This window comes from Pimephales promelas, chromosome 8 (genome assembly GCF_988280905.1).
Source record: "Pimephales promelas chromosome 8, fPimPro1.hap1.1, whole genome shotgun sequence".
Lineage (NCBI taxonomy): Eukaryota > Metazoa > Chordata > Actinopteri > Cypriniformes > Leuciscidae > Pimephales > Pimephales promelas.
The window spans coordinates 20,227,030-20,252,401 of NC_142776.1; the positions used below are offsets into that span (position 1 = coordinate 20,227,030).

The 25,372-nt window shown below is 38.7% G+C and overlaps 1 protein-coding gene and 1 long non-coding RNA gene across 2 annotated transcripts; one reads left to right on the forward strand and one right to left on the reverse strand.

The window, feature by feature from the left end:
* Positions 1-1,446: 1,446 nt before the first annotated feature.
* lmo4b (LIM domain only 4b) lies at positions 1,447-17,753 on the reverse strand. The gene is made up of 5 exons (XM_039691635.2): positions 17,382-17,753; positions 15,206-15,446; positions 8,237-8,333; positions 7,729-7,884; positions 1,447-3,190 (listed from the first exon to the last, which is right to left on the reverse strand). The coding sequence occupies exons 2-5, from the start codon at positions 15,439-15,441 to the stop codon at positions 3,182-3,184; spliced, it is 498 nt and encodes a 165-aa protein (XP_039547569.1). The 5' UTR covers positions 15,442-15,446; positions 17,382-17,753; the 3' UTR covers positions 1,447-3,181.
* Positions 17,754-22,877: 5,124 nt separating this feature from the next.
* Positions 22,878-23,765, forward strand: LOC120493145 (uncharacterized). The gene is made up of 3 exons (XR_005625673.2): positions 22,878-23,099; positions 23,160-23,238; positions 23,709-23,765. It is a non-coding gene; the product is annotated as an uncharacterized LOC120493145 (long non-coding RNA).
* The last annotated feature ends 1,607 nt before the right edge of the window (positions 23,766-25,372 follow it).

Consider the following 25,372-nt stretch of genomic DNA (forward strand, 5'->3'; position numbering starts at 1 on the left):
TCATTTCCATTTATTAGGATCAATTTACTCTGGTAATTGCTTTAACATTAGCAGATAATTGTCACATACATGGCCCTCGTGTTTGCAGTTAAAACACTAAATTACTTGAACAGATGTGAGTCTGACCTTTGTTCCAGTGAAACAAGCTAGCTGCTTTCATGTTACGCACAGTATAACACATGTCTAAATATAACTTGAAAGTAATGACAATATGTTATAATCATCACAACCAATGTAATTATTATCACAACTGTTACTTCTGCTGAAATTAGAAGAGCTGTTGTCCAACACCAACTGTTGTTAGACTACAATCACCTGTTGCTCACAAAAGTATTTTAGAGATCCTGTATCCGTTACACATTAGCGGCACCATATAGTAAAAATAACTAGAGGACACTTTTAAACTCGAAGGTTAGATTAGCATTTGAACTGATCAGCAGACAACTGTTATGGGTTTGCAACAAGACTGTGTGTCTTTTCAACTCACAAACACACACACACACACACACACACACACAAAAAGCATTTGGAGCTCTATGATTTTCCTCTGGAATCGTTTGGTTGAGAGTTATTTAAATGTACTTCAGCTTGAGTCTTTCTACAAAAGAGACCAAAAGACATTCCTCGAGTTTTACAAGTGAGGGAAACTCTGCTAAAGCACTTAGGAGATGGCTGTGTTTTTAGAACGGCTAATTTGAAAACCTGTTGCACTGAGAAAAAAGGCAAACTCTTGCACCTGTTATGACTACACTTTCGATATTGCTTTAATAAACGCATTCAAAGTGTATTTCCACAAAATAACTGTACACGCTGCATCGAGATGTTTCACGCTCTCACAATGTAGCTCTATAGTGTTCTTCAACATCTCACTCAACAAGGTTTGAGCAACAGATGTTTTAAAAATCGGAAATATATATTCTCAGCAATAACATATGACCGTGTTGAATCACTTCAGGTCAGTACCGATAAAATGTTTTTGTAGTGAGATCTCCTCAACTACACATCTATAGATTGATAATAATAAAGGTTCTTATTAGCAAATTTGATATTGATTGTTCCATGAAGAACCTTCAACAAACGTTCTTTATAGTGGAAAAAGGTTCTTTAGATTATAAAATGGGTAACATTTTGGTAGTCCACTTACTAAATATAAGTAACTTTGCAACCATGTCAACTAACTGAATTAGCGTGCTTAATATCTGCTAACTTTTTTTAGGGTCCTCAAACAGACATTCTACTGACTATAAGTAACTTTGCAACTACGTCATTCTACCTTATTAGTTAGTGAGAGTTAATTGACATGTTGTTGCAAAGTTACTAATAATTAGTAGAAAGTAAAAAACATGGTTCTTTTTTTCATGGTTCAAAAAACATGGCTAAGAATAGCTCACTGAAAGGTTCTTTTGGAGTACTGTATGTATGACATCGCTGTAATTTTTTAAAAAAAACTTTTTGGAAGCTTTATTTTTAAAAGTGTATGATTTTTTTTGATTTAGAAGTGTATGATCTTTGCGATTTAATGAAGATAGTTTTAGACCTTGCCACAGGCTGGAATAAAGTGCTTTAAAAATGATGGATACGATGTAAAATTGTCACCATGCTCCCTGTCCACCTGTCTGACAACTGAGTGCGGATTATAACAGGGCATTCTGGGAATGCAAATCAGACCCTCTTCATACCCATTAAGTCGAGCAACAGCTTCAAACACCGATTTGTTCTGCAAATAGCCCATTCAGTCCGGGCCCGAAAAGCTGCAACACCTTTCTCTCCCCCTGCGGTAATTGAATCTTCAAAGGGGCATTTCCGCCCCCCCGTCCTCATCCGCTACAAGGACCGTGGAATGAATAGCATGTTCATATGAAAAGAGAAGAAAGTATACATGTTTATCCATGTTCAATTATCCACCCCGTCATCTGCATTTATAATTGCGGCATAAGAACACAGACAGATAATTAAGGGATGGATAGATGGTCCACGATGGCGCCATGTTTTTTTTTTTCATAAAAAAAAGCAGTTTTGCTAATGAGCACCGTTCTCGAGAGAAACTCAGCAAGATGAATTACTGCGATCATACAAAACCCGTTAGTCTCCGGATAGAAAATTGGATGTAGAGTGTAAATACATGGTGCTTAAAACACATACAGTAGTCCACATACTTCAATAAACCTAAAAACACTTTTCACATGAGTACTTTAAGCCAAATTTCACATTAAGAATCTTTGACACAGAAATACAGTGAATGTTGTAAATAGGATTAAAAAAGGAATGTTTTTAATCTCATTTTTTTATTAATTAAATACACCATATTGGAGCAAATGTCTCTGAAAATATCACAAATAGATTTCTCTCTCATTCTGCATTTATAGGTTGACAGCTATGAGCTTCATTTTTTTTGTTTGTTGTGTGTTTTTAGGTTGGAGGGAAAGGAAACAGGGTTAGCTGCTGTGTGTAGTATGTACGGTAGCCACAATGGGACAAAAACATTTACATGCATACATACTGTACATGGTAGTTTTACAAATACACCAAGAGTGTTCATGATTTGATTTCCACAAAAAAGCCACGGATACTTCTTTGAACCCAGTCTTCAGGATTTTTATATCATCCGAAAAGAAACACATTCCCTTTACAACATCTAAAATATAGAAAGAGAAGATACCATGTTGTGAAGAAAAGGAGAAATAGACAAGGTAGGACAAAAATGTAAAGGAAAAAAAGAAAGTCAGTATTCCCCCACTAAATTTTCAAACAAGTGTTATGAAAGCAGATTCAAAAAACGCTGCAGTGGATCAGCTTCGTTTGTCATTTTAATTTCACCCTCCTGTCTCTTTGTACCCCAAAACAACATCCTCCGGCTGGTTTCTCTCTGTGTCAGTCTTTGAGTCCCTCGGGATCAGAGGTCTCGCCTAGGTCAGTTCATGGAGTCCTCAGTGTTCCTCCTCATGGGTATTTTCCATCCACGAGAAAGGAGTTTAGAGTAAAGGGCGAGAATTGAATGAAAGGGGAGACTCTGACTATTGCAGGTCAAGGTGAAGCTCAAGCCTGAGTTTGGCGCTCTGGTTCAAAGTAGCGGAGCTTTGAGGAAAGGAGTGGGATGGGGTCCGATCCAAAAGGTCTTTTGTGACAATGAGCAAGGGGCTGAAATGAAGGCACACATCCTGCTTTGAGCAACACCTACGTCCTAACACACCTGAAGAACAAAGAGAGAGAGAGAGAGAAGAGACCTGTTAGCCACACAAAAAATGACAACCAGTCAAAAAATAATAAATACTATAAATAACTTAATAAATAAATGACTTAATCAGTCTTACAACTTCTCTGAAATCACTCAAAATAGCTTTCAAATAGAGTCATAAAAATTGCATGTCCTCTTAAATAACATACTCCATTCTTCTGTCACATGCTAAAGCCCCCCTAAACTTATTGATCAGCAAGGGCTTTCAAACCCATCTGCTGCCCTATTTCCTCTGCATTTTAAGCACATATTGTGAAGTTAGTTTCTTTTTGTCTCATTTTTAACAATGATGTGCCACAGTCCCTAGAGTGCTAAGTTCTTGCGCAGCCGAGACAATTATCCCAACATCCAAGTGCCGGCGTTCTGCTTTCACAGACAGTCATGGCAAACTTTTTCCACCCTAACATTCTCCTTCCTTTTGTTTTTTAAACATTCTAGGGGGGGCAATTTGCTTTCCACGTCTTACCTCAAGTTACGAAGGGGTTTCAGGCTACTGTAATAGTAATTGCAAGCCTGCGACGCCACCCCACATTGGAGGGCTAATTAAAGAGACGGAGGCTGTGAAGGTTTGGATCCCCTGGGTTCAGGCTCAGCATGAGAAATGTAATTTGTCTGTCCTGAACAAAGAGATTAGGGAGAAGCCGGAGAGCTACTTAATAAATGAGCATCAAATGTCCTCAGCCGTGGACACGGACAGCACCAATTATGTCACCATGAAATTGCACATAATAAAAACAATGGCTGCCGGACGAGCCCTCCTATCTGTCTAGGGAAGTGTTCGTTCTCCTGCGCGTGTGCCATTCTGCACCGGCTTGTTTCGGTTTCCAGCTCATTTCTATAGGTTTGGAGAAGCAGGAGAATTGCACCAGTACATTTGAGCAAAGAAAGCGCACAATGATATCATAAATTACGGTGTATCTTCACTCTAGTCAGTAGCTGGGCTAAGTCTTTCTTAATAACCATTCGAATCTCTCTGTATCAAGCCAAAATACGACTGTTTAAGTATCTCCTGAGGACACGTGGACCTTCCTGCTGGTGACGAGGGGCATCTGGGTGTATTTAAGAACTCTCTCTCCGCTATAATTAAAGCAGCGAGGCCAATATTCAGATTGCATTTTAGCATTAATAATTCAGCTGTTTTCACTACAATTGATGTCGGCACATAAATAAACAATGAGGCCTCATATTTACACAGTGGCAGCCGCCGAGCGAGAGCCGGGAAGAGGTAGGAGAAGGAAATGGAAGGATGGGGGCTTAAAGAGACATTTAAAATTAAGCTTGATAATGCAAAGGCTTTCAATTTGAAACGCAACACGCTCTTGGAGCTAATTTGTAAAAGTGACGATGCCCTAAAAGGCCTCTAAAGGAGCACTGAGCTTAATGGAGCTCGTTCCCCGCTCGCTACATCTCTCCTCGAACTATCTTTTTCCTGTTGAAGGTGAAATAAATGTTCACTAGAAGACTCGACAACCGTCCGATCTCTCCCGTACGAGCTCCCACATCCCTGTTGTCTCTATATCAATACTGATTATGTGTCACTGAGCCGTTATTTTCAGTGCTGCCGAGTGATACAATCGGCTGGTGGCTGACTACACAATGAAGTCTTATTGCAGACGGTCCCAAAGGCGAGAAGAGGAATTAGGTAAATAATTTGCTTGCTTGCCGTCTGGTTTTGTTTATTTAAAGCTCGCTGTGCAGCGTTGGAGGAGCAAATAGTCAGACAGAACTGTGGAGTGGAAAACATGGACGAAAATGGGACAGAATGCTTGACGCCAGCTAGCTTTTGTCTTATTTAATGTCTTGTTGTAAAATTAACCAGATTAAGATAGAAAAACACATCTTGTTGTTTCTATAAAGCAGCAAAGTGATGTAGTTTGGGTAAATGAAGATTTGTGTTAACAGATTTTGACATGGTTTTAGTGTTGTCGCGATACCAAAATTATTGTATCGATACTAAATCAAGAATTGCGATTTCGATACTTTTCCTGAAAAGGAAAGTATTTCTTACAAGGCCTCCTTTGCGTAGGTCTGTGCTCTTTAAATGCTGTAATAACCTAATATAAATAAATCACTGACAAACATGCACATGCTCTGATTATAATCATATAGCCTATAGATCATTTTAGCTGATGTTTTGTATCCTTTATTTTAGCAGCTTGCAAATTATTTATGCCATCTATGAAAGTAGTACAACTAATACAAAAATACATAAAACATCTCCAGTTAACTAGCAGAGAATTAATTTAGTTGGCTATTAAATAAAAGATCTAGCGCTAAAATCTGTTGTTTTTTAAATCAAGCAGAGCGCTCTTTTTCGCTGCTATCAGTTGCATGGATGCAGTGTCTTTTGTCTCAGTCGCGCACGTCTTCACGCGCGTTTCAAACTATCGCCGTTGCAGCGACTATTGTGTACAGGCCGCCGGATTGTGTTGCTACCAACTTGCAATGTAAAACTATCAGACCGGCTCTCGCGGCCTCGAAACACTAACGGCCCACCCGGAAAAGCCCAGACTCAATGGATTGCCACTCCGCTACTGACCGGCGGCCACATTATCACTTGTGCTCGCGCATGCAGCCATCTCGCTGTAGTGTAGGGATGCGCGGTATACCGGTATTGCAAAAATACCGGTATATAATAAATTTCAAATGGTACAATATCATCATTTTGTTAAATTCGGTATTTGATGAGCTGCTGTTCCGAAGTTCTACACTATGCGGCATTGCGCTACCGAAACTGACGCGAGTCACGCGAAACCGGCAAACGAAGGAACACGGTGGAAATGAAGCTCTTTCGGATTTCTACACGCCCGAAATTAATAAATAGAGAGAGCAGTATGAGTGAAATAAGGCATTACTTTGCCTACTAAATTAATGAGAATAGTGTAGAAACAGACCTCAATGCACCACTCTGCAAACTTTGCTTTCAATAATGTGTTGCCATGGAATGCAACACATCAAATCTGCCAAAGCGCTCGTCAGTTGCTCATCCTGACTTGTTCAAGAGATCAACTGGTGAGTTCATCATTCAACTGATTTAATTTAGACTTTTATTGAACACTGAACAGCGCACATACATAAGAGCTTATCAATTAAATATGATACTGTAAACACGAAAGCTCAAATCTTCTTGCATTACAAGCTAGAACCAATTCAGTTACCGTCTCATGATCTCATCATTTTTGCAGTTTCAAACAAATATATTCATTTAATTTCAATAAAGCATAAAAGTGATGGTAAAATGAATGGCATTACTGCCGCTGTGGCGACCCATAGAGAGAGAGAGATGGTAGTAAGTAATATATTAATAATATTAGCCTACAATTAAGCTACATTTGTCAACATTCACTAAGGAACCTGGCCTAACAATATAGCATTGATTAATCTAGATCAATCAGTAATAAAATGACCTAAAAATGTAATATCCTAATAAATGTTTAGCATCATAACATTACTTTTTGCAATGCATTATATGCATAATATGAACCCAAACAGTAACCAAACCAAGATGAATAAATGCAATAAATGTTGATAATTCTCTGTTGATGCATGACACTGACAGCTAATGGTTTACGTCATTTCATTACGCTATTATGTTAATCTATTATTATAGATATCAACCTATTTTAATTGTATAATATCAGTGTTTTTTTTTCCCCCAAATCAAAATTTTACCTACACATAATTTGTTTATTTTTTAAATTTTGATATGTTTTTTTTTTTGTAAACTTTTCTTTGCACATATGGTAGTTGAGAGTTTCAAGCAGTGTTTAATAAAATTGTTTCAATTCACTTAAATTTAGACTTTTTTTCCCGACTGTGGTATCGATTTAGTATCGATACCGAGGTATTCGGTTCTAGTATCGTATCGAAGCCAAAATTGTGGTATCGAGCCATCCCTACTGTAGTGTCTGTCTTATGACAACTGCAGCTTCTTTGCTGTGTGCGTGAGGAGTAAAAACATAGACGTCCATTGGGAGGCACTGGAAGCGTGAACCAACACCAACATGAAACAAATCTGGACGCGGTCATTCATAAAAGTATCGTGAGGTTTTTAATTTACGAGTATCACGATACTTTTGAAGTATCAGTGTACTGTGCAATACTACGTGGTTTACATCTTGTGGAACACTGTAAATGGATTATACATAATCAGTATTGAATATAAACGTGTCAAGGTTAGGGAGGAGGAAATCATTTTAACCGTACCTGTCCTGTAACTAAAAAGATTGAGTTTGCTCTGATCTCATTTCAGCAAGTTAACAATAATTGTGATAAACTAGCTTTCAGCCAGGACGAATTATGCTTGTCTCCCAGACCTGACTATGGGAGCTCAGCATTATATCTGATCCTTAAAACTATGTAAATAAAACAGATATAAGCAGCATTAATCGTGATAAGCTAATGATTGAATGGTGTGTTTGGATATGAGGATATATAAAGAACAGAGGAATCTAAGTGGGAAACTTTGATAGTAGAAAGAATGTGGCTCTCACTTTCTGGTCAGGCAGTAGCGGGTTAGTCTGCAGTGAACTCAAATGGCCGTTGATGAGTGCTGTGGGTCTGTCGTGTTCGCAGAACAAGCTGCCGTTGATGTAGTGAAACCGGTCACCAGGGACCAGCCGGTTCCGGCAGGTAGAACATGTGAAACACTGCAGGAAACAATAAAAAAGGACTCCATTACCCACAATCCACAGCACATTACCTGTATCAGATCTCTGATCAATCTCTGGTAAGGTTAAATCATTATATACTTAATTATATTAATTTCTCATTATTTCTTCTGGAGGTTCGACATGCGCATTTAATGCTAAAAATATTGGCTAAAATTCACATTCAATATTTTTGATTTGGTATCAATCATATCATACATAGACACACACACATAGAACACCATACGACAATCATTACAAAAACAGACTCTATGGACTGTGAAAGGATTCTGGTGTGCAGTGGAGCATTTAATTTTAGAGTAGCAGTGGTCACTTAAAGATTAAAGGTTACCTTGAGATGATACACGTTTCCCTGTGCCCTCATAACCAGTTCACTGGCCGGGATGGACTGACCACACGCGCTGCATGCCCCACTGTTCCCAAATAACCTGTAAAAAGACACAGAGAAATGTTAGCATAAAAACACTAAAGCAACATGTGGGAATGTTATAGCATGATAGAAATTACCATCAGTGAAAAGTGCCAAAAATATGAATAACTACGAACAAAATGATTCATTAACATAGTACAAAATGTAAAGACAAACATCATTTCCACATTTCAATCCATTATCTCATGACCAATATCTCCTTCATTGACACCATCTATTTTCATTCACAGTGTGACCTGTGCATAGAAATTAAATCTGTTTGCTTCAAAGACTAAAGTCCGCACTGTATTAATGACATTTTAAAAGTAATACATTTCAGTGTTTTCTTTTTTACTGATTGAATGGCTTCAGAAGACTTGGAACATATAACCATTCAAAAAGTTTGGAGTTGGTCAGATGTTTTAATGTTTCTGAAAGAAGTCTCATGCACACCAATGCAGCTTTTAATTAAAATATAATAAAAAAAACAGAAGAAAAAAACAAGACAAAAAAAGTTGAATTGTGAATATTCAGCAGCCATTACTCAAGTCTTCAGTGTTACATGGCCTTTCAGAAATAGGGTTATATATATATATATATATATGAAATACACATTTTGGTAACATTTAACCATAAGATTTAATTTGTTAGTTAGTCATTAATAAGAGTATAATAATTAATTATAACTAATAATTAGTAACTATAATAGTAAACATAAACAACAATGAATATCAATATCAATTGCAATCTATAGCATTTATAAAGTCAATGGTGATTTTAACTTTTACCAATACATTTTAAAAGTTGTATTTGTAATTGTTCCAATTTTTTACAAATGTCTATATATATATATATATATATATATATAAACAGACCTCAAACCTTTGAACGGTGATGTATATAGTGTGTGAGTGATATGGGTGATTTTATTTTTATTTTATTTTTTTCTTATTGGAGATTGACAGTCACCATTGTATGGAAGAGAGCAGCGTGAACATTTTTCAAAACTTCTCTTTTTGAGTTCCACATTTGAAAGTCATATGGGTCATATTTAGAACTGCACGGAAGAGAGCAGCGTGAATATTTTTTTTAAATTTCAATATTTTTCTTCTATTTTTGAGCTCCACAAAGTCATATGGGTCATATTTAGAACCATTTAGGGTGAGTAAATAAAACAAATTATTGGTGACTGATATTTTAAATAAAACACACTGGAGATGCACATGGTCCTTATTAACACCGACACTAATGAATAGTTCTGCGTGCATCAAAGAGGTGTGTTAACCTGTTTGGCCTTGTTTTACTGTAACAATGAAATCCTTGCAAGGACAGGTTAAATCAATCCAATCCTGTACCCAGGCCTCCCTTTCTCCCTCTCTCAGTCTCTCTCAAACACGCAAGCAGAACAAATTACATCTTCAATATTCTGATGTAGGAAAAAATAAAATCATAGTAATATCAGCAAACCAAATGAAAAAATCCTGCATCCTGTCCTCCAAAAGCCTCTGCCACTGGGACTAAGTATTACCTTTGGTGTTCATTTTTTGCAACCTAATAATAACCTAGAACATAAGCAATCAGGGCCTAAGAATATTTGATTGTACATCTAGGCGAAGACACAGCACATTTGCCATTAGGACTCAAGCGAGTGCTCAGTCACCGCCGCCTTTCCATTAGAAACCCTCGGCTACCCGGGTTGATATATAATGTGCATGGGTTAACCTTTTCAATCATGGTGTCAACACTTTAGATTTGCTTCTGCTCATCTCTTTCGTCTCTAACCTTCCCTCTCTCTCTCTCTCTCTCTCTCTCTCTCTCTCAGTCTCTTGATAATGAAATGCTTGCTCCTGCTTCCTTTCTATCTGCCTTCTGAGTCCACAATTTAGATTACTTCATCTTGCCGAGCAACAAACTGAATGAAATTTCGATTTGAGCAGAAAGTAATTTACTGGGATCTGGACCCATTTGTCATCATATCTCACTGGCTGTTTGCTCTATCACTGCACTTTTCCTATGCAATCAAATAAGACCACAGCTTCTGACAAGCTCCAGAGAGAGAGAGAAAGAGAGAGAGAGAGGGGGGGGGGGGTTGTCTACGAGGAAAGGGAGCAAGAAAGAAAGAAAGAGACTGTTATATGGATAAATGGAGAGAAATGTGGAAAGGCCAAAAAAGGATAGAGAGGAAAGGGAAGAAGGAAACGTTGAAAGCGTGTTCCACGTGTACACGGTTACAGATTCGAGGAGGATTTCGACCCTCAGAATACTTTCAACTCATAAACCGATAATGCGCGTTGTGCAGATGCCGATATAGCATCACCGCACACGAGAACATAGCATTCCGACATAGAAACAGCTGTCATCTATGACATTTTGCATATGCATGTGGTGTTTATTGAGGGCACTACATGACGAGCGAGTGAAGCTTTAAGAGTTTCTCTTCAGCGGCGGATGTAGAGTGAGGAGGGGGGAGGGGAAAACAAATTTGGCTGTGGCATCGATTGGAGCAGCTCAATCAAAACTCAATTTCAAACGTAATTAGCTGTAGGCTTGTGACAAAAGCATGGCTTCAATGGCGTCGATGGGCCAGTCATGCTAGGCAAATGTCAGGGGGGGGAGGTCTCTAAACACTGCAGTTTGATTCACCTGTAAAATGACATCTTTCCCCGGCCTTGAGAAAGCAATCTGCCAGGCCGCGACGTGTGCTTGATTCGACAATCTCAGAGCGCTCGCATCTAAATTTGCTTACAAATACGTGCTATTTGGGATCAAGGCTTTTCCTGGATGCCATACCGAACCCCGCCCACAGCATTTTTTGGTTGGGAAGTTCAGTCTGGACTTCCATTGATTGAGTAATTATGCTCAATCCAGAAATGTTCGGGCCAATCAAATTGCCAAGGCGGGCTTTTATACGATGATGGACAGATGATCAACAATTGCGTAATCATCCATGTCACCAAAGAGAGCTTGGGTTTAATTCGTTTACAAAAAAGATGACTGCCACTGGAGAATTGAGATTCCACATTTTCACACTTACAAATAAGTCAGACAGAATAAACGCGTAGCCTAGGCTATATGACGTGCTGTCCGAGGAGAGGGCTCCGGGCTCGGTATTTGCCCCAAACCCAGAGTAGGCTACTTCAGGGTGGTTGTTAGGTGAGTTGACAGAGTGAATATGCCTCCTCTCATGCTGATAGGGTAACGTTACGTTATTGTTTGATGACAAGTTGATTGGATTAATTATTTGAACATGCTCCTTCCGAACTTTGTTTATGAAATATCATGTGAAGATCTGCAGCGCATTCATTTCAAAAGAGGAACAGAGACCCACAATCAAGGCATTTGACGGCCGGAAAGATGAATGAAGAACATACGTCACTTACTATGTTACTCTGATTGGTTGTAGGTCTATCGAATTGAGTGCAGAGCCATTTTCCTTCCTAGTTCGGTTGAAACACGCCCCATAATCACAACCCGATGGAGCAGTATCAGACTCACATTCTTATAGAATCTGAGATTGACAACATCTGAGCTAATCCGGGCTCAGAGTGTGCCCCTTTTAAATTGCCCCGTTGTCTTTCAGAGAGAAAAAAAAGTAAAGCCTCTCCAGGCAACCTTTTTATTTTCTTGCCGCTCTATACGCAGCGTAGCAGGTTAATTATTTGAGCATGGGATGGCTGCTGATAGCATTTGATTTAAAGGCCTGAAGGCTTTAGGTGCTCAATTAAGTTGCTATCAGTCTGCTCCTCACCTCTAATGGTCTCTTTCACCATTGAACTCTGGGTGCTGACGAGGGGAGCGATATCACGGGTCACCATAATTAAAGCCAAGGGACTCTTTAATTGCATTGACACCACCAGTTTTGGCTTCCTTCTTCTCAAATCAGCCTCTCCTTTATAGTTTTCTCACTTTCTAGGTATTAAGCCCTTTGATCAATCAGAGGAGGAGGATTTTGTCAGCCAAACATGGCAGAATGCTGATTTATTGACTGGTCTCTCAGAACAGGCGGAATAAAGAAGTGCCTACAATCTACGACTGTCTTTCATTGCGAAAAGCAAGACAAGAAATCTGTCTGCGCTCCATAGGCGATGTCTAGAGGATTTAATTTGGATGCCGACTGTGAGGTAAAATACAACCTAGCAGGGCTGTTCTGGGCCATCTGGCAGAAGCTCGGCCTCTTAAGCGGAACCTTTTGAGTGGAGTGATATAAGTTGGTACAACAATGATTTCTGCAACACAGTCCATTATAAAAATGCCTCTCAACATTAGCAGCCAAAGCACCTTAAAAGCACCGGGCCATATTGATACTTAAGCAGGGCTTTGCATAATGGCAATGTTACATTAGGGAGAGAGAGAGAGAGAGAGATGGGTGGGTGGGTGGGGTGGTTTGGGACGGGCTGAGGGAGATTTCACGGCAAAGAGAGCGGGAGGGTGGAGGGAGCTGAAAGCAGCCAAATGACACTCGGTTAATTCAGAGTAACAGATCTACTCCCAAGTGGATTGAAGGCCTTGAATTAATTCTGTTATGACAAATCAAGATAAACGTTTCCCCTAAATTGCATGCGATTTAATTAATTTCTGAGATCCAAGTATTTCCTGGCTTAATAGTTCACATGCTCCCGTGCTGTCATAGTGCTTGAGTGGGCAGACTTCAAAGTGATATTAAATAACCAACTATTAGATTTACCTAGCACGTTCTATTGGAAAAGTGCCATTTAATTACCTGGCTCTATTCAATTAAAAGGACAGTGCCCCCCCCTCCCCAACCAACCAAACGGTCACATGATTGCTCACTCCCCAAATGAATTCTCTCTCTCTCTCTCTCTCTCTCGGTTCTCTCCAGCTCACGCAAATATCATCCATGGCTTAAGGACAACATGATTTCAAATGAATCCCTCCTGCTTTTCTGGGGCTAAAACTGCTGAAATCAACAACTCAAGCCGGTTGCCCTTGTGCTTGGCACTGGTGGCCTCGAGCTGAGTGGTATCAGAAGCCTATCATCCCATGTCATTTCCCCCCATCTGCCATTAGGGAAAATGGGATGCTTTTCACTCGCGCCATACCAATCAATCGCTAAGCCTTTTTACATCAGTGGTATTAATATAATTCTGGATATGTAACTTCATTATTTACACAGCAAGGGCAATTTAATAATCCATTACAAAAATAAGGGAGGCCCCTTTAAAATCCCCTAAGGGGACTGGCCTTCGCAATAATCCCCTCTTCTCTCTCTCTCTCTCCCTTGCTCTCCAGCTCTCTCAAAAGCCAATTTGGTTAATTAAATGTTTTGTTTGCAATGTGGCTCTCATTCATTTCGGACACGTCATTGGAAGCGGATAGGAGCCAGGCACTAGATCTCATTAGATAAAACCCATCAGGACTAAAGGAAAATGGAGCGGGACTCTAATTAAAGCTTTTAATTGTGTGGACTCACTGTCAGATGTTATTTTTCCCCACTCTCTTATCTCTCCTCAGATCACAAGCTTGCGCGAGCTGCGTTTTAGCTCCGTTCTCCCGCCCGACACGCTCTCATTACAAGGAGAAAGGTGTAGCTACTTTTCCCTCCCTGCTCGTTTTAATTAGGCTCACAGGCCCGATTCTAGCGGCGAGTCTTGTAGACTTGATCCCTTCAGATCAGGTGGAGTGGAAAGAGTGAAGGCACTCTTCACATTTGGACTGGTCGTCTCAGGTTTGCTCGGGTTGACACCTGTTGTTCCAGCCTGCCGGCAGCAGTGTCAGTGTGAGGCTTTGCTGAATTATCCAGAGGCGAAGCGCATGCCAAGGTAAATACTCACTAATGACTGTACCTCTGCCAAAAAACACTCTTTCTGGCGGGAAGAGCAGATATATCACGGATACTTCATTTTAAGAATTAACTTTTAAATTGGCCTTCCTGTTTTAGTGAGAAAAATATAGGCGTTCCATTATCTAAGTCACTCATATTTTCCATTCCTCAAAACCAAAGAAACAATCCAAGAAGGCTTCAAACTTCTCAACGCGAGAAGTTCTGGAGGGTTTTTATTTTGCCCTTGCAGCGGTCACCGTTTTGAAGGATCAGCCTGTCAAATCAGGCCATCCACATCAGCTGAGTGAGACTGCCGGGCCGTCACCCAGCCACCGCTTTGGGTGTCAGACTTACTTGCATAAATATTTAAAAAGGGTCTTTTTGCTAATTAAATGGCCTCTTTGTGATAAACAAAACACGGCAGAGAGGATGTGAAAACTCTTTTAAATTCCAGCAGAGTCGAAGGTCAGCTCTGCCTTACCAATCGAGTTTTCTAGCGTCTCGTAAAGCAAACACGCACAGCGCGGCTCCTTTAGCTTAAGGATGAAATATGGCGAGAGCCACAGACTTGCAGATGTTCTGGAGAAAGAATCTCCTTCGTCTTCTGCTCCGTCAACATGTCAGTGGCTTGACCTCTTTTTTTAAGAGTGTCCCGTTGAGGGTTTAACCAGCCTGCTTTAACGAGGGCCGCTGACGGCACAATCCGAGACACATGTTCTCAATGGAAAATACGCTCTGTAAGAAGCTCGATGGCTTGTAACTTTTTCCTTAATATCTTTTTTTTTCTTGACAACCATCACTTCATCTAATCATTACATGCCTAATGTCATTTCATGTGGTCGCTGGACTGTCATAATGTCCAGATGTATGAGCTATCTGAAGTTTGGCTTCAAAGACCATGAAAAGCAGCCGAGCAAAGCTAAGCTATCCTCGAAAAGATCAGAACACATTAAACATTTAAATTAATTTCACAAGCGCGTCAGAAATCTGAAGAAACTTGAGATAATTCCCCTTTATGAACACAAAGACCTCAGTGCTGACACGTTCTTCAAACACATGAATGTGGTTGCGATTGTGCAGATTGAAATGAATAAAAAAACGTGTCTAACCTGATGTAGTCGTTTCTACATAGGATCATGCCACTCTTGGTGTAGCAGGATGTGCCGATTTCTCCGAGCTGTGCCTGGCAGCAAGAGCATTTCAGACAGCGGCTGTGCCAATAACTGTCCATGGCATACAGGAGAAAGCGATCGGCAATTTTTCCCCCACAGCCCGCGCAGCGCTTCCACGACAGAGATCCCGCTCCAACAGGTGGGGGCTGGGCACTTCCTCCAGGGTTCACCATTGTGTCTGCCGAAACATAAAGAGACAGAAGGGGAGACATGGTTAGAGCAGAGCAGTCAGGAAAGAGATAAGAAGTTTTTCAAATCTTTGTGGATATCACAAAACAATTAAAAAAAAAAAAAAAACAGCTTTTTTTAAAATAAATTGCTACAGCTTTTTTGCTCAAAGTTTTTATGCACAAATTTCTTTGCTACAAAACTATTTAACTATAAACCACACACACACAAAGGATTGTGACCCTAAACGTATTCGAATACAATCAGCATTACTTACTGAATCCATGCATTTTGCAAAGTCAGCACACTTTAAGTTTCTCACAGAAGTCTTGTCATTGCAATATCTAAAACACCTGGAGCCTGAACAGTGACCCAAAACACTGAATGTTTTCAGAGGCACGCTTCCTAAAAGCTCTTTTGAAATAATTGAAATGCATATAATGCCTGCAAGCAAGTCTGATTTTTTTTTTTTTTTAAGTGGCAGGCTGTCCTTGATCTTTATCTAAGTGCTGAAGTCAGATCCTTTGGTCCATTTGTGATAAATGTCTGTTCGCTGATAACATTAAAGTCGCTGGAACCATTAAAGAGGCGCTGGCTTTTGTTAGGTTGTCTACATTGCTTTTAAACAACATTTACCTGAACCTTCATGTGTGTGTGTGTGTGTGAGAGAGAAACAGAAAGAGAGACCCAAGTACTACTATGGTCAGGACTGGAGCAGTTAATTGGGGAACCCTTGAAGTTGTATGATCCATTCAGAGGTCGACATATTCCACTCGCTTTCACTAAGGTTATCAGATGACGGATTTCCAGCCAACATCATGAAGAACATTCAGCGGCGTTCGCTTTAGGGACTGGTCACTGCCGCGTGAAATTACCCCCGGTATGTTGGATCATTCAGCATATGCAAGAATCAGTTAATGCCAGCCTACAGAAATATCTGCCTCCTCTGACAGAAATCACATTAACCACGAACCCTCATTTATGATTGCAGTTCTGTACTTTGCTCTGTTGATCCATCAGTACCGCATGCGTGCACTTCTGCTCCATCCTTCCACTAATACATCTGAAATTTTAATCTTTCCCAGGTTTCATAAGGAGGACCGCTGGACCGAAGTGGGAAAGATTAAAATTTAAGATATATTCGTGGAAGGCTGTAAGCCAAATCTTTGTTGAAAGGTAATTAGAGGAGAAGAGAGAGGCGGGGGGGTTGAAAACATTGCACTGAGAGAGGGAGAGGCATTCAGTAACCCCATTAGTGGAGGCTCTTAGGGACAAGCAATACCTTAGTGCTGATTAAATCTAAAGGGAGATGAATCAGAGACCGAAAGTGACTCCCCCAGATAAATAAGATCGGACCATCGTCAAGTTTCATTCCCAGTAAGAGGGAAGAGGGGAGATTTGAAGAGAAGGAGGGGGTGGCTTTTAAGTCAAATGGGCAAACTCGAGTAATTACACGGACAGGCAATTTAAGCGAGGGGATGTGCAGAAATATAAAACAGATCAGCAGCCCATGGCCAGTAATACAGATCGCAGCTGCTCCTATTACAATGCACAAGGCACAGCAAAACATGCAGAATTGCACTTGTGTTATGGATTGTTGATCCTCTCTGTACAGCACATTAATTCGATATTATAAACTCGAAATGTATGCAATTTCCATCGAGCTTATATATGGGTAAACACACAAGAGCAGACGCTTATGTTTACTATCACAATATCTAGTTATGACGTTAGTTATTTGTTCCGCGCGTGACATGCAACACAAATGGCACAACAACAAAAAAAGTTCTAAATAAAAACATGACATTTTTATGCTTTCAAGTGTAAAGGTTTTAATACTGATCTGCTACATTGTGTCGCTCCATAACAAATGTCTCCTCGCGACACTATGAAATCACTATTATTCATAAAACAAAATGTGAATTGTCGTAGAGAATGCACTTACCGCTTTGAAATGTAATGGTTGAATGGTTGGTGAGAAATGTACAGCAGTCTGTTTTCTCTGTACACAATAAAAAAAATAACGCGCACAGTCCAACAAACTCACACACAGAGCGCGTGCATAAATACTTCTCGCTGCTGTGAAAGAGTCAAGGAAATGGAGTTTTCAGATTGTATTTCCACTGTTGCCGTCACCTTTTTTCAAATGTTCTGGTTATCGCTGGAAATATCAGCGGCGGATTTGTTAAACGAGCGTTCGAGAATGTCTTCCGTAATTTCCATAGATGAAGCGAGCGCCTGTGTTTGCAACTGTCCTCTCGCGCTGATGTCTGACCGTTGCTTGTCGCTTGTGCTCTACATGTGTCAGTGACAGAAAAAAAGCCTAGAGTAAACCTCATCTCACATGATGACGTCAATCGGTCTGCAGCCAATCACGACGAACTCCATACAAGCGAAATGACAAATCCAGCCAATCAGGGGAAGTCGAGATTTACTAAGACACACACTGTTCAAAGGAGGAAAGATTGCGGTTGAGTGGGCTCTGTCTGCTTTTGGGGGTTGAATAGGGCAGTGGTTCTCAAGCGGGAGGGTCAGGACTCGGGACCCACTAGGGGGCCTCACTAAACTTACGCTGTACAATTATTAAAGAGAAATAGTTATAATATACTGAAACAATCTCACAATTAAAGCGCAAACTCGGCTTGAAATAGCCAAATGTGCATAATATTTCTTAATCTGGAGAAAAAAAAAAAAGAAAAAAAACAAGAAAACAAGAATCAATTTTCAACATAACTAAAATTTGTGTATTGGTTGTTTTCACCCTGTTTGCTAATGTTTTATTTCATTTAAACGGTTAGGCCCTAAAGGCTATTTACAGTGAGTAATTTAAGTAATGAATGACAAAAAAAATAAGTCCTATATAATATGTATTTTGTTCCTATCATTTTAAAAACAAATCTTGAGATTAAATATGAATAATTATTTGTAACAGCCCCCTTCTCTTAATTCTTTATTTTTCATTTTTTTTTTTTTATAAACTAAGCTCCCATTTTTGTTATAACAGCAGAAGTATACAGGAATAATAATCATAAGTTGGCTGTGTAGGAAATACATTAAAATACTGGCTTTAACAGTGGGGGACCTAAGATTGGAAACCACTGATATAAATGGCACAATCTGTTCATGTAAAAATCATAAGCAAGCAGTAGGCTATTCAGAAATCCGTGGAAATATTTATCCTGCAATGGCAGACTACGATCCTTCTCATAGACCAAAATTTTCCATATGAAATAAACTTTTCAATCTCAGTTTTCTATATTAGGGAAACTGTACAAAAGTCCATTTAGTTCCATGGACAAGGTGAAAATTCAGTATACCAACAGCCAAGGTCTTGCTTATGTTCCTTATTACAGTGGCGCCATCCACTGGTACAAAGAAGAACTACATTAATTGATTTTGAAACTTTTTTTTTCATTTACTGAGACTTATAAAGTAAATAAAATGTTAAAATCATCTAATAAATCATTCATTCAATTAACTGATGATGCTGAATATGTCACAAAAAAAATAGAAATACCAACATCCACAATATTCTTCAACTAGGACTATGAAACAGTTAGTTCGTATAGGCTATATATCCCCAGAGATTAATTTTTTGCTATGGCAATTGCTCATGTAGTGTTGTCTATTGTTCACATAACTACAAAGAAGTGACTAAATGTTTGTCATTTTTGTTATTTCACAATTAAAGAACCTGTAACCAGCTTTTTCTGCAAAAAGGCCTATTTCTGAAACTTAATTTCTGTTTACTTGCAAAAGTAACGTGCCTTCTGTAAAGTGCTGCTTTATTATGTATTATTGTGGAAGAAATTAACATGGCTCTGCATTTTTTTTATGATATCTTAATAACAGTTTCAAATTGATTTCCATTCGTCACTCTGAACTGTCTTCCTTCAATGTTCCAGTCTGAAGAAGCAGGAAGTGAAACATTCTGTGATGTTCAACAGTTTTCACTGGGCATCTAATCTTTACAAGACTAAACTGTGTAATTATGAGTTGCCTCTGGATTCATTAGTAAGATGTACATTGTGTAAAGAGTCTCCTATACCAGATACTAATGGTTTAATTGTCGTTGGTCTTGCCTGATTGCAGTGAGCAGTTTGATTTCCCTGCAGGAAAGGCAACTCTATTTCTCACAGGATTGGGCTCAATTCTCTCCAACAAGAACAATGAGCCAAAGATGGCGAAGAATGTATTTTCACGAAGGAATAATTAATTTATCTCAACTATTAAAACTAGTGGGAAATTATGGGATGACTCTGAATGGGGGCCTCAGAGGAAAAGCTTTGTTTGTTCTTGGGCTGTTTTAATGAGCTTTTCACAAATGGCCAAGAAAAAATACTTCTTTCTCTTCTCCTTTTGCAAAATGATAGTCACACACAATAATGAGTATGGGGTGCTTAGGGGATCCCGTGGAAAAAGAGCAACACCAAGCCCCTTTTCCTGATCTCCTGATGTCCTATAGCATATCCTTAGCATCTGTGTCGTGATTGCAAACAGCGAAAATGGAAAAGAAACGCACAGGCATAGAGCAAAGGCATTATTTACAAAGCAGAGAGAAAGTGAAAGAGATAGAGATGGTATACAGTATCAATACCCCCACATAGGGAGAGAAAGAGCTCATAATGAAGTTTGTGTCCTCTGGGGGAAACCAATTGAAGCCGGTAAGAGACATAGAGTATTCACCGTGATGCTTCATTTCGAATACGAAATTTACCCCTCATGATATTGCATTATTATGCTGTTAAACTGAGTGGCTCTCCATCACGCAGCAATGGAAAAAGGCTGAAAAGGCCTTTAAGACATTTTAGATCCATAAAAACACAACATGATATGATTCAGGTATGATGCAGAACTGGAATAGGACAAAACGCTGTGTTATCCCCATTCTAAGACAACATTCTCACACACGGCAGTTACAATGTATCTGTGTCCGTGTCAAGGCCTTGCATCAATACAGAGAAAATGGATCATTGATTAGTAAATAAAGAAGGGTAGTGGTTGAAAATGTATACTTTTCAGGGAATTTAGCATTGGTGCGTGGAGTTCCCAATCAGCAAACTGCCCTTCATTGAGAGCTGATCTATGGCCAAATGAAATGAAAAGTCAACTGCTGAAATGGTTTTTCAAATGTGAATTCAATGGAGCCTGAGGTCTTTAGTCTCATATCATCTATGTGAGGAAATGTTGCTAACACTTCTCTGTTTTCCATTATGAGCCTGGCGAGTGTACTTTACCCAGGTGAGTGGAACATGCCTGCAGCACCTAGATGGGTGGCGTGACACTGAGAAATATCGAATTGCATATTTCAAGACAGATTGTTTGTTCTACTCATAAAGATGGAGAAAAAATCTCAAAGTCATTTCTTTAATATGCTGTTATTGACTGCTTTGATCAATCTTGTGTCAGCAGCGAGCAAGTAAGTGAGCTTAATTAAATACAAATCAATAATTCCTTAACAAATAGCGCATGGACTCGAGAAACAGACCCAGCAGAATTAATCGGAGAGCATTTGTGTTGCTAAACGTTTGGGAAACTTCATCAAGAATTCAGCTCTCCATCTTTGGTGAACATTTATACATTATGCATGTCATTTAAATGTAATTAGAGGTCCTAATATGTTAATCTCTTTCATTTATTTGGCAAAGCTTTTTTGTAATTACATTGTTGTAAACAATGATAAAACTGTGTCCTCATGCATGCAATTGGATAATTGGCTACTCACAACACATTTAGTAGATTAGACTAAAACTATTATACAATCATATCTGGGAAACTGGCTGTAAGATGCCCACTGTGTCTTAATTTCCAGTCATGGGTTGCTGATGTAATGGAGAAACACATACTTATGGGTGATTTGGCGTGTGTGTGTGTCCATGCGTTTTAATGTTTATCTTTTTTGGTAACACTTTATTTTGATAGTCCACTTTAGACATTCAACTAACTATAAGTAGGGGAGAGTGGGGCACAACCTAACACATTTTGGTTTTGGCTCAAATTAATTAAAAAATAATTTGGTTAGATTATTATTATTTTTTTTACACAAGCAACATACACATCTCTGCTACAAATGAACACTTAAAGTTTTTTTCTAGGACCTACCATTTTCGTACTGTTGCACTGAAAGTGACAGACGTGCAAATGTTACCAACTTACCCCATATGCGGGGTTAATTGTAACAGACAGAGGGGTTAGTTGTAACACTTGTGTGTAACACACATAATTCAGTACTATTTTATTTGTATAGTTTGATATTGTTTGTGCATCTGTATAGACAGATATCCATACATCCATCCCTCATCCAATCATCCTTCTACTGTGGATCAATTTCATGGATAGAGACATAGAAAAGGGCTGCACAGTTTTGCAATAAATAATAATAAATAAAATAATAAAATATTGTAATTGCAATTAAATTATATTTGTGTGTGGCAGCTGCATGTACAATTATTATTAATAATATAAGTAATAATACAAATGAGCTTAAAATAAAAATATAAAGGGTTTATTACATTAAAAACATGCCATATTTTTAATAAATAAACAAGTTATCATTCATAGAACACTAAATTTTAAACATTTTAAATTCCAACATTGTTTTTGAAAGTCCAACATAGTTTAATGTATACTCAAAACTGAAAAGTTGTGTTGCTCCTTTTTCATTTGATTATCATTGTACACTTGGCGGCTTAGTTGTAACACTGTGTTACAACTAACCCCGCTGTATATTACATATTTTTAAGCCTAGCTAACAGTCGCTATGAATTGCTGACATGTTTCAAAACTATGCTATGTTTGAGCCAACAAGACAGTGATTTAGGCAATATAAAGTTAGATTTGGAAACGCATACACCCAACTCAGAAACCGAAAAAAATCTATGATGAAAAAATTTACTTTCATGGTGTCAAAACACTCTTTGTCCAATATCTTCACGAAATATTATCAAAACTTTCCGCAAATTCGCGGGAGACCGTCTTCTGGCAGCAAGAGAAAAAGAGCGAAAAGACAACCTGCTTGATCCTGACTAACTATGTAAAAAGTCCGTGTTACATTTAACCCTGCGTTAGGTTGTGCCCCGCGCTCCCCTAACCTTGCCGCATGTCAACTATCATTAGAGTATTAGTAGATTGTCAGCTTAATATCTGCTAACACTTTATTTTGTTGGTCCCCCAACAGGTATTCTACTGACTATAAGTAACTTAGCAACTACAAGTCAGCTTGTTCTCCTAACCTGAACCCTAACACCTCACCCTAACCTAACAGTCTACTGACAGTCTACAGTCTACCAATACTCTAATGACAGTTAGTCGACATGTAGTTGAAAAGTTACTTATAGTTAGTAGAATGCCTAAAGTGACTATCAAAATAAAGTGTAACCTTTTTTTTTATTTGCACAGACCAGAAGTCATAGGCCAACTGGACTCAAATCTACATCATATGAGCACAACAGCTCAACAAATGTTGCTAAACCTGTCAGGACAAATCTCCAAAAAACTTTTCTTGTGTTAAATGGGAGAAATGAAAGCTATACAGGGTTTTGGCTGTATTGTCAGGGAACATCATACTCAGAGACAGATGTTAGTTTCAAACCACCATTAAGGTGCCAACCAATTCTTCACAATTCTCCACCGATTCTTATTAAGGTGCAGGAAAGACAATCAGGTGAGTGTGGTAAAACTGTGGTTGACAGTATGATAAAAGGAGTCTTTGTTGTGTTGTCAGGGTGAAGAGGAGATCGTGAAGATGGATCAGAGGATGAACGGAGGACACTCCTCGTTGATGTCAGAGCATTAGAATTCAGGTAAGCGGATGTCCGGAAAACTTGACTCACAGGAACATGTAGATCACAAGGCCACTGTAAAAAAAATATTTTCAAGATTTGTTATCACAACATATTTTCTTTTGTCAAATCAACTTTATAATAATTTATTTCGTTTAGATAACTTATTATTTTGAGTTTCTGATCATTGTATTAACTCACTTTTTCCAGTTCAATCAACTTAAAATTTTAAGCTAACCCAGGTTACTTACTTTTTTAAGTTAAACCAGCAATATTTTTTTTACAGTGTTAGTAATCACAACATTTTTCCTTTTGTCAAATCAACTTAAATAATTCAATTAGTTCAGATAACATATAATTTCGAGTTTCTGATGATTAAATCATTCTCCTTCATTGTATTAACTCACTTTTTCCAGTTCAATGAACTTAACATTTTAAGGCAACCAGGTTACTTACTTTTTTAAGTTAAACCAACAGTATTTTTGTTACAGTGGGATTCACAAGGAGAAGAATCACAAGAACGTTGAAGTATCACTAGGAGAGTCTTAGTGTAAGTAGAGTGGGTAAGTGGTCCATTGTCCATAGATGAGACCAGACCATCACTGTGGAGTGTGAGGTGTGTGTTATCCAGGTCTAATGGAGTGCTGATTGGCATTCTGATGTGGAACATGTGCAGGTGATCAGTATTATGGTGAGAGTGAATATTGGGTGTGTGAGACAGTGGAGCCCGGTGAAACCATGACAAGGATATGCGTAAAGTGCTGTTTACACAACACCATTTTCGGTCCCACTTTATATTAAGTGGCCCTAATACCTGTGAACTTACATGGTTACTAGATATGTACTTAGTATGTAAGTACAGTGTAAGTACACATTGGTACATAGTATTTACAGCTGTAATATGTGTGTAACTACACATATGTAATAACACACTGAAAGGTATGGGTAAGTACAAATGTGTAACAGGACATCAGTAACAACCGTTTTTTCACTAGAGTAAGTACACATGTGTAACAGACATTATGTAAGTACATTTTGTAACAACAATGTATTTACACACGTTCTTCCACTTCCACACAGTCTTTAACAGGCACTAAAACTCCATTGAAATCATGATGATTCCGTAAGTTGTGGCCGTTTCACACATTGTATCAAGTGCAGAGTTACTGTTAATACAGTGTTGCACAGAGGTTTGTGTTTTTTTTATATTACTCGTTAAGTTTTTTACACTGCACCAAGTGGACCATTCCTGAGGAGTTACAATGTGAGTAGACTGTTAATACAATGTTGTACAGAGGTTTGGGTTTTGTATAAATCACAGTTAGTTATGGCCGTTTTACACTTTGTATCAAGTGCAGAGTTACTGAGGAGTTACCATGTAACACTGTTAATAGAGTGTTGCACACAGCTTTGGGTTTTGTTTATTACACTGTAAGTTATGGCCGTTTTACACTTTATATTAAGTAGACACTTCCTGAGGAGTTACCATGTAAGTACACTGTTAATACAGTGTACAGAGTTTTGGTGTTTTTACTATACACAGTAAGTTTTGGCCCTTTTACACTTTATGTTAAGTAGACACTTCCTGAGGAGTTACCATGTAAGTACACTGTTAATACAGAGTTGTACAGAGGTTTGGTTGTTTTTATTATACACAGTAAGTTATGATTGTTTAACACATTCTATCAAGTGCAGAGTTACTGAGGAGTTACCGTGTAAGTACAGTACACTGATACCACAGGATGAAACTTTAGCTGTAATTCAGCGCGAGTCCTGCCAGTCATACAATAAATACATGGTATACACATAGGAATTATCATGATTTCAGTGGAGTTTCAGTGCCTTCCAAACTAGTAACTACAGTATTGAAGACTGTGTGGAAGTGGAAGAACGTGTGTAAATACATTGTTGTTACAAAATGTAGTTACATAGTGCCTGTTACACATGTGTACTTACTCTAGTGAAAAAAGTGTTGTTACTAATGTCCTGTTACACATTTGTACTTACCCATACCTTTCAGTGTGTTATTACATATGTGTAGTTACACAAATATTACAGCTGTAAATACTATGTACCAATGTGTACTTACACTGTACTTACATACTTAGTACATATCTAGTAACCATGTAAGTTCACAGGTATTAGGGCCACTTAA

Coding starts and splice junctions, on each gene's coding strand:
- lmo4b (XM_039691635.2), bottom strand. CDS start 15,441: ATGGTGAACCCTGGAGGAAGTGCCCAGCCCCCACCTGTTGGAGCGGGA. Junction 8,334..15,205: donor TGTAGAAACGACTACATCAG/GTTAGACACGTT, acceptor GTCTTTTTACAG/GTTATTTGGGAACAGTGGGG. Junction 7,885..8,236: donor GAAACGTGTATCATCTCAAG/GTAACCTTTAAT, acceptor TGTTTCCTGCAG/TGTTTCACATGTTCTACCTG.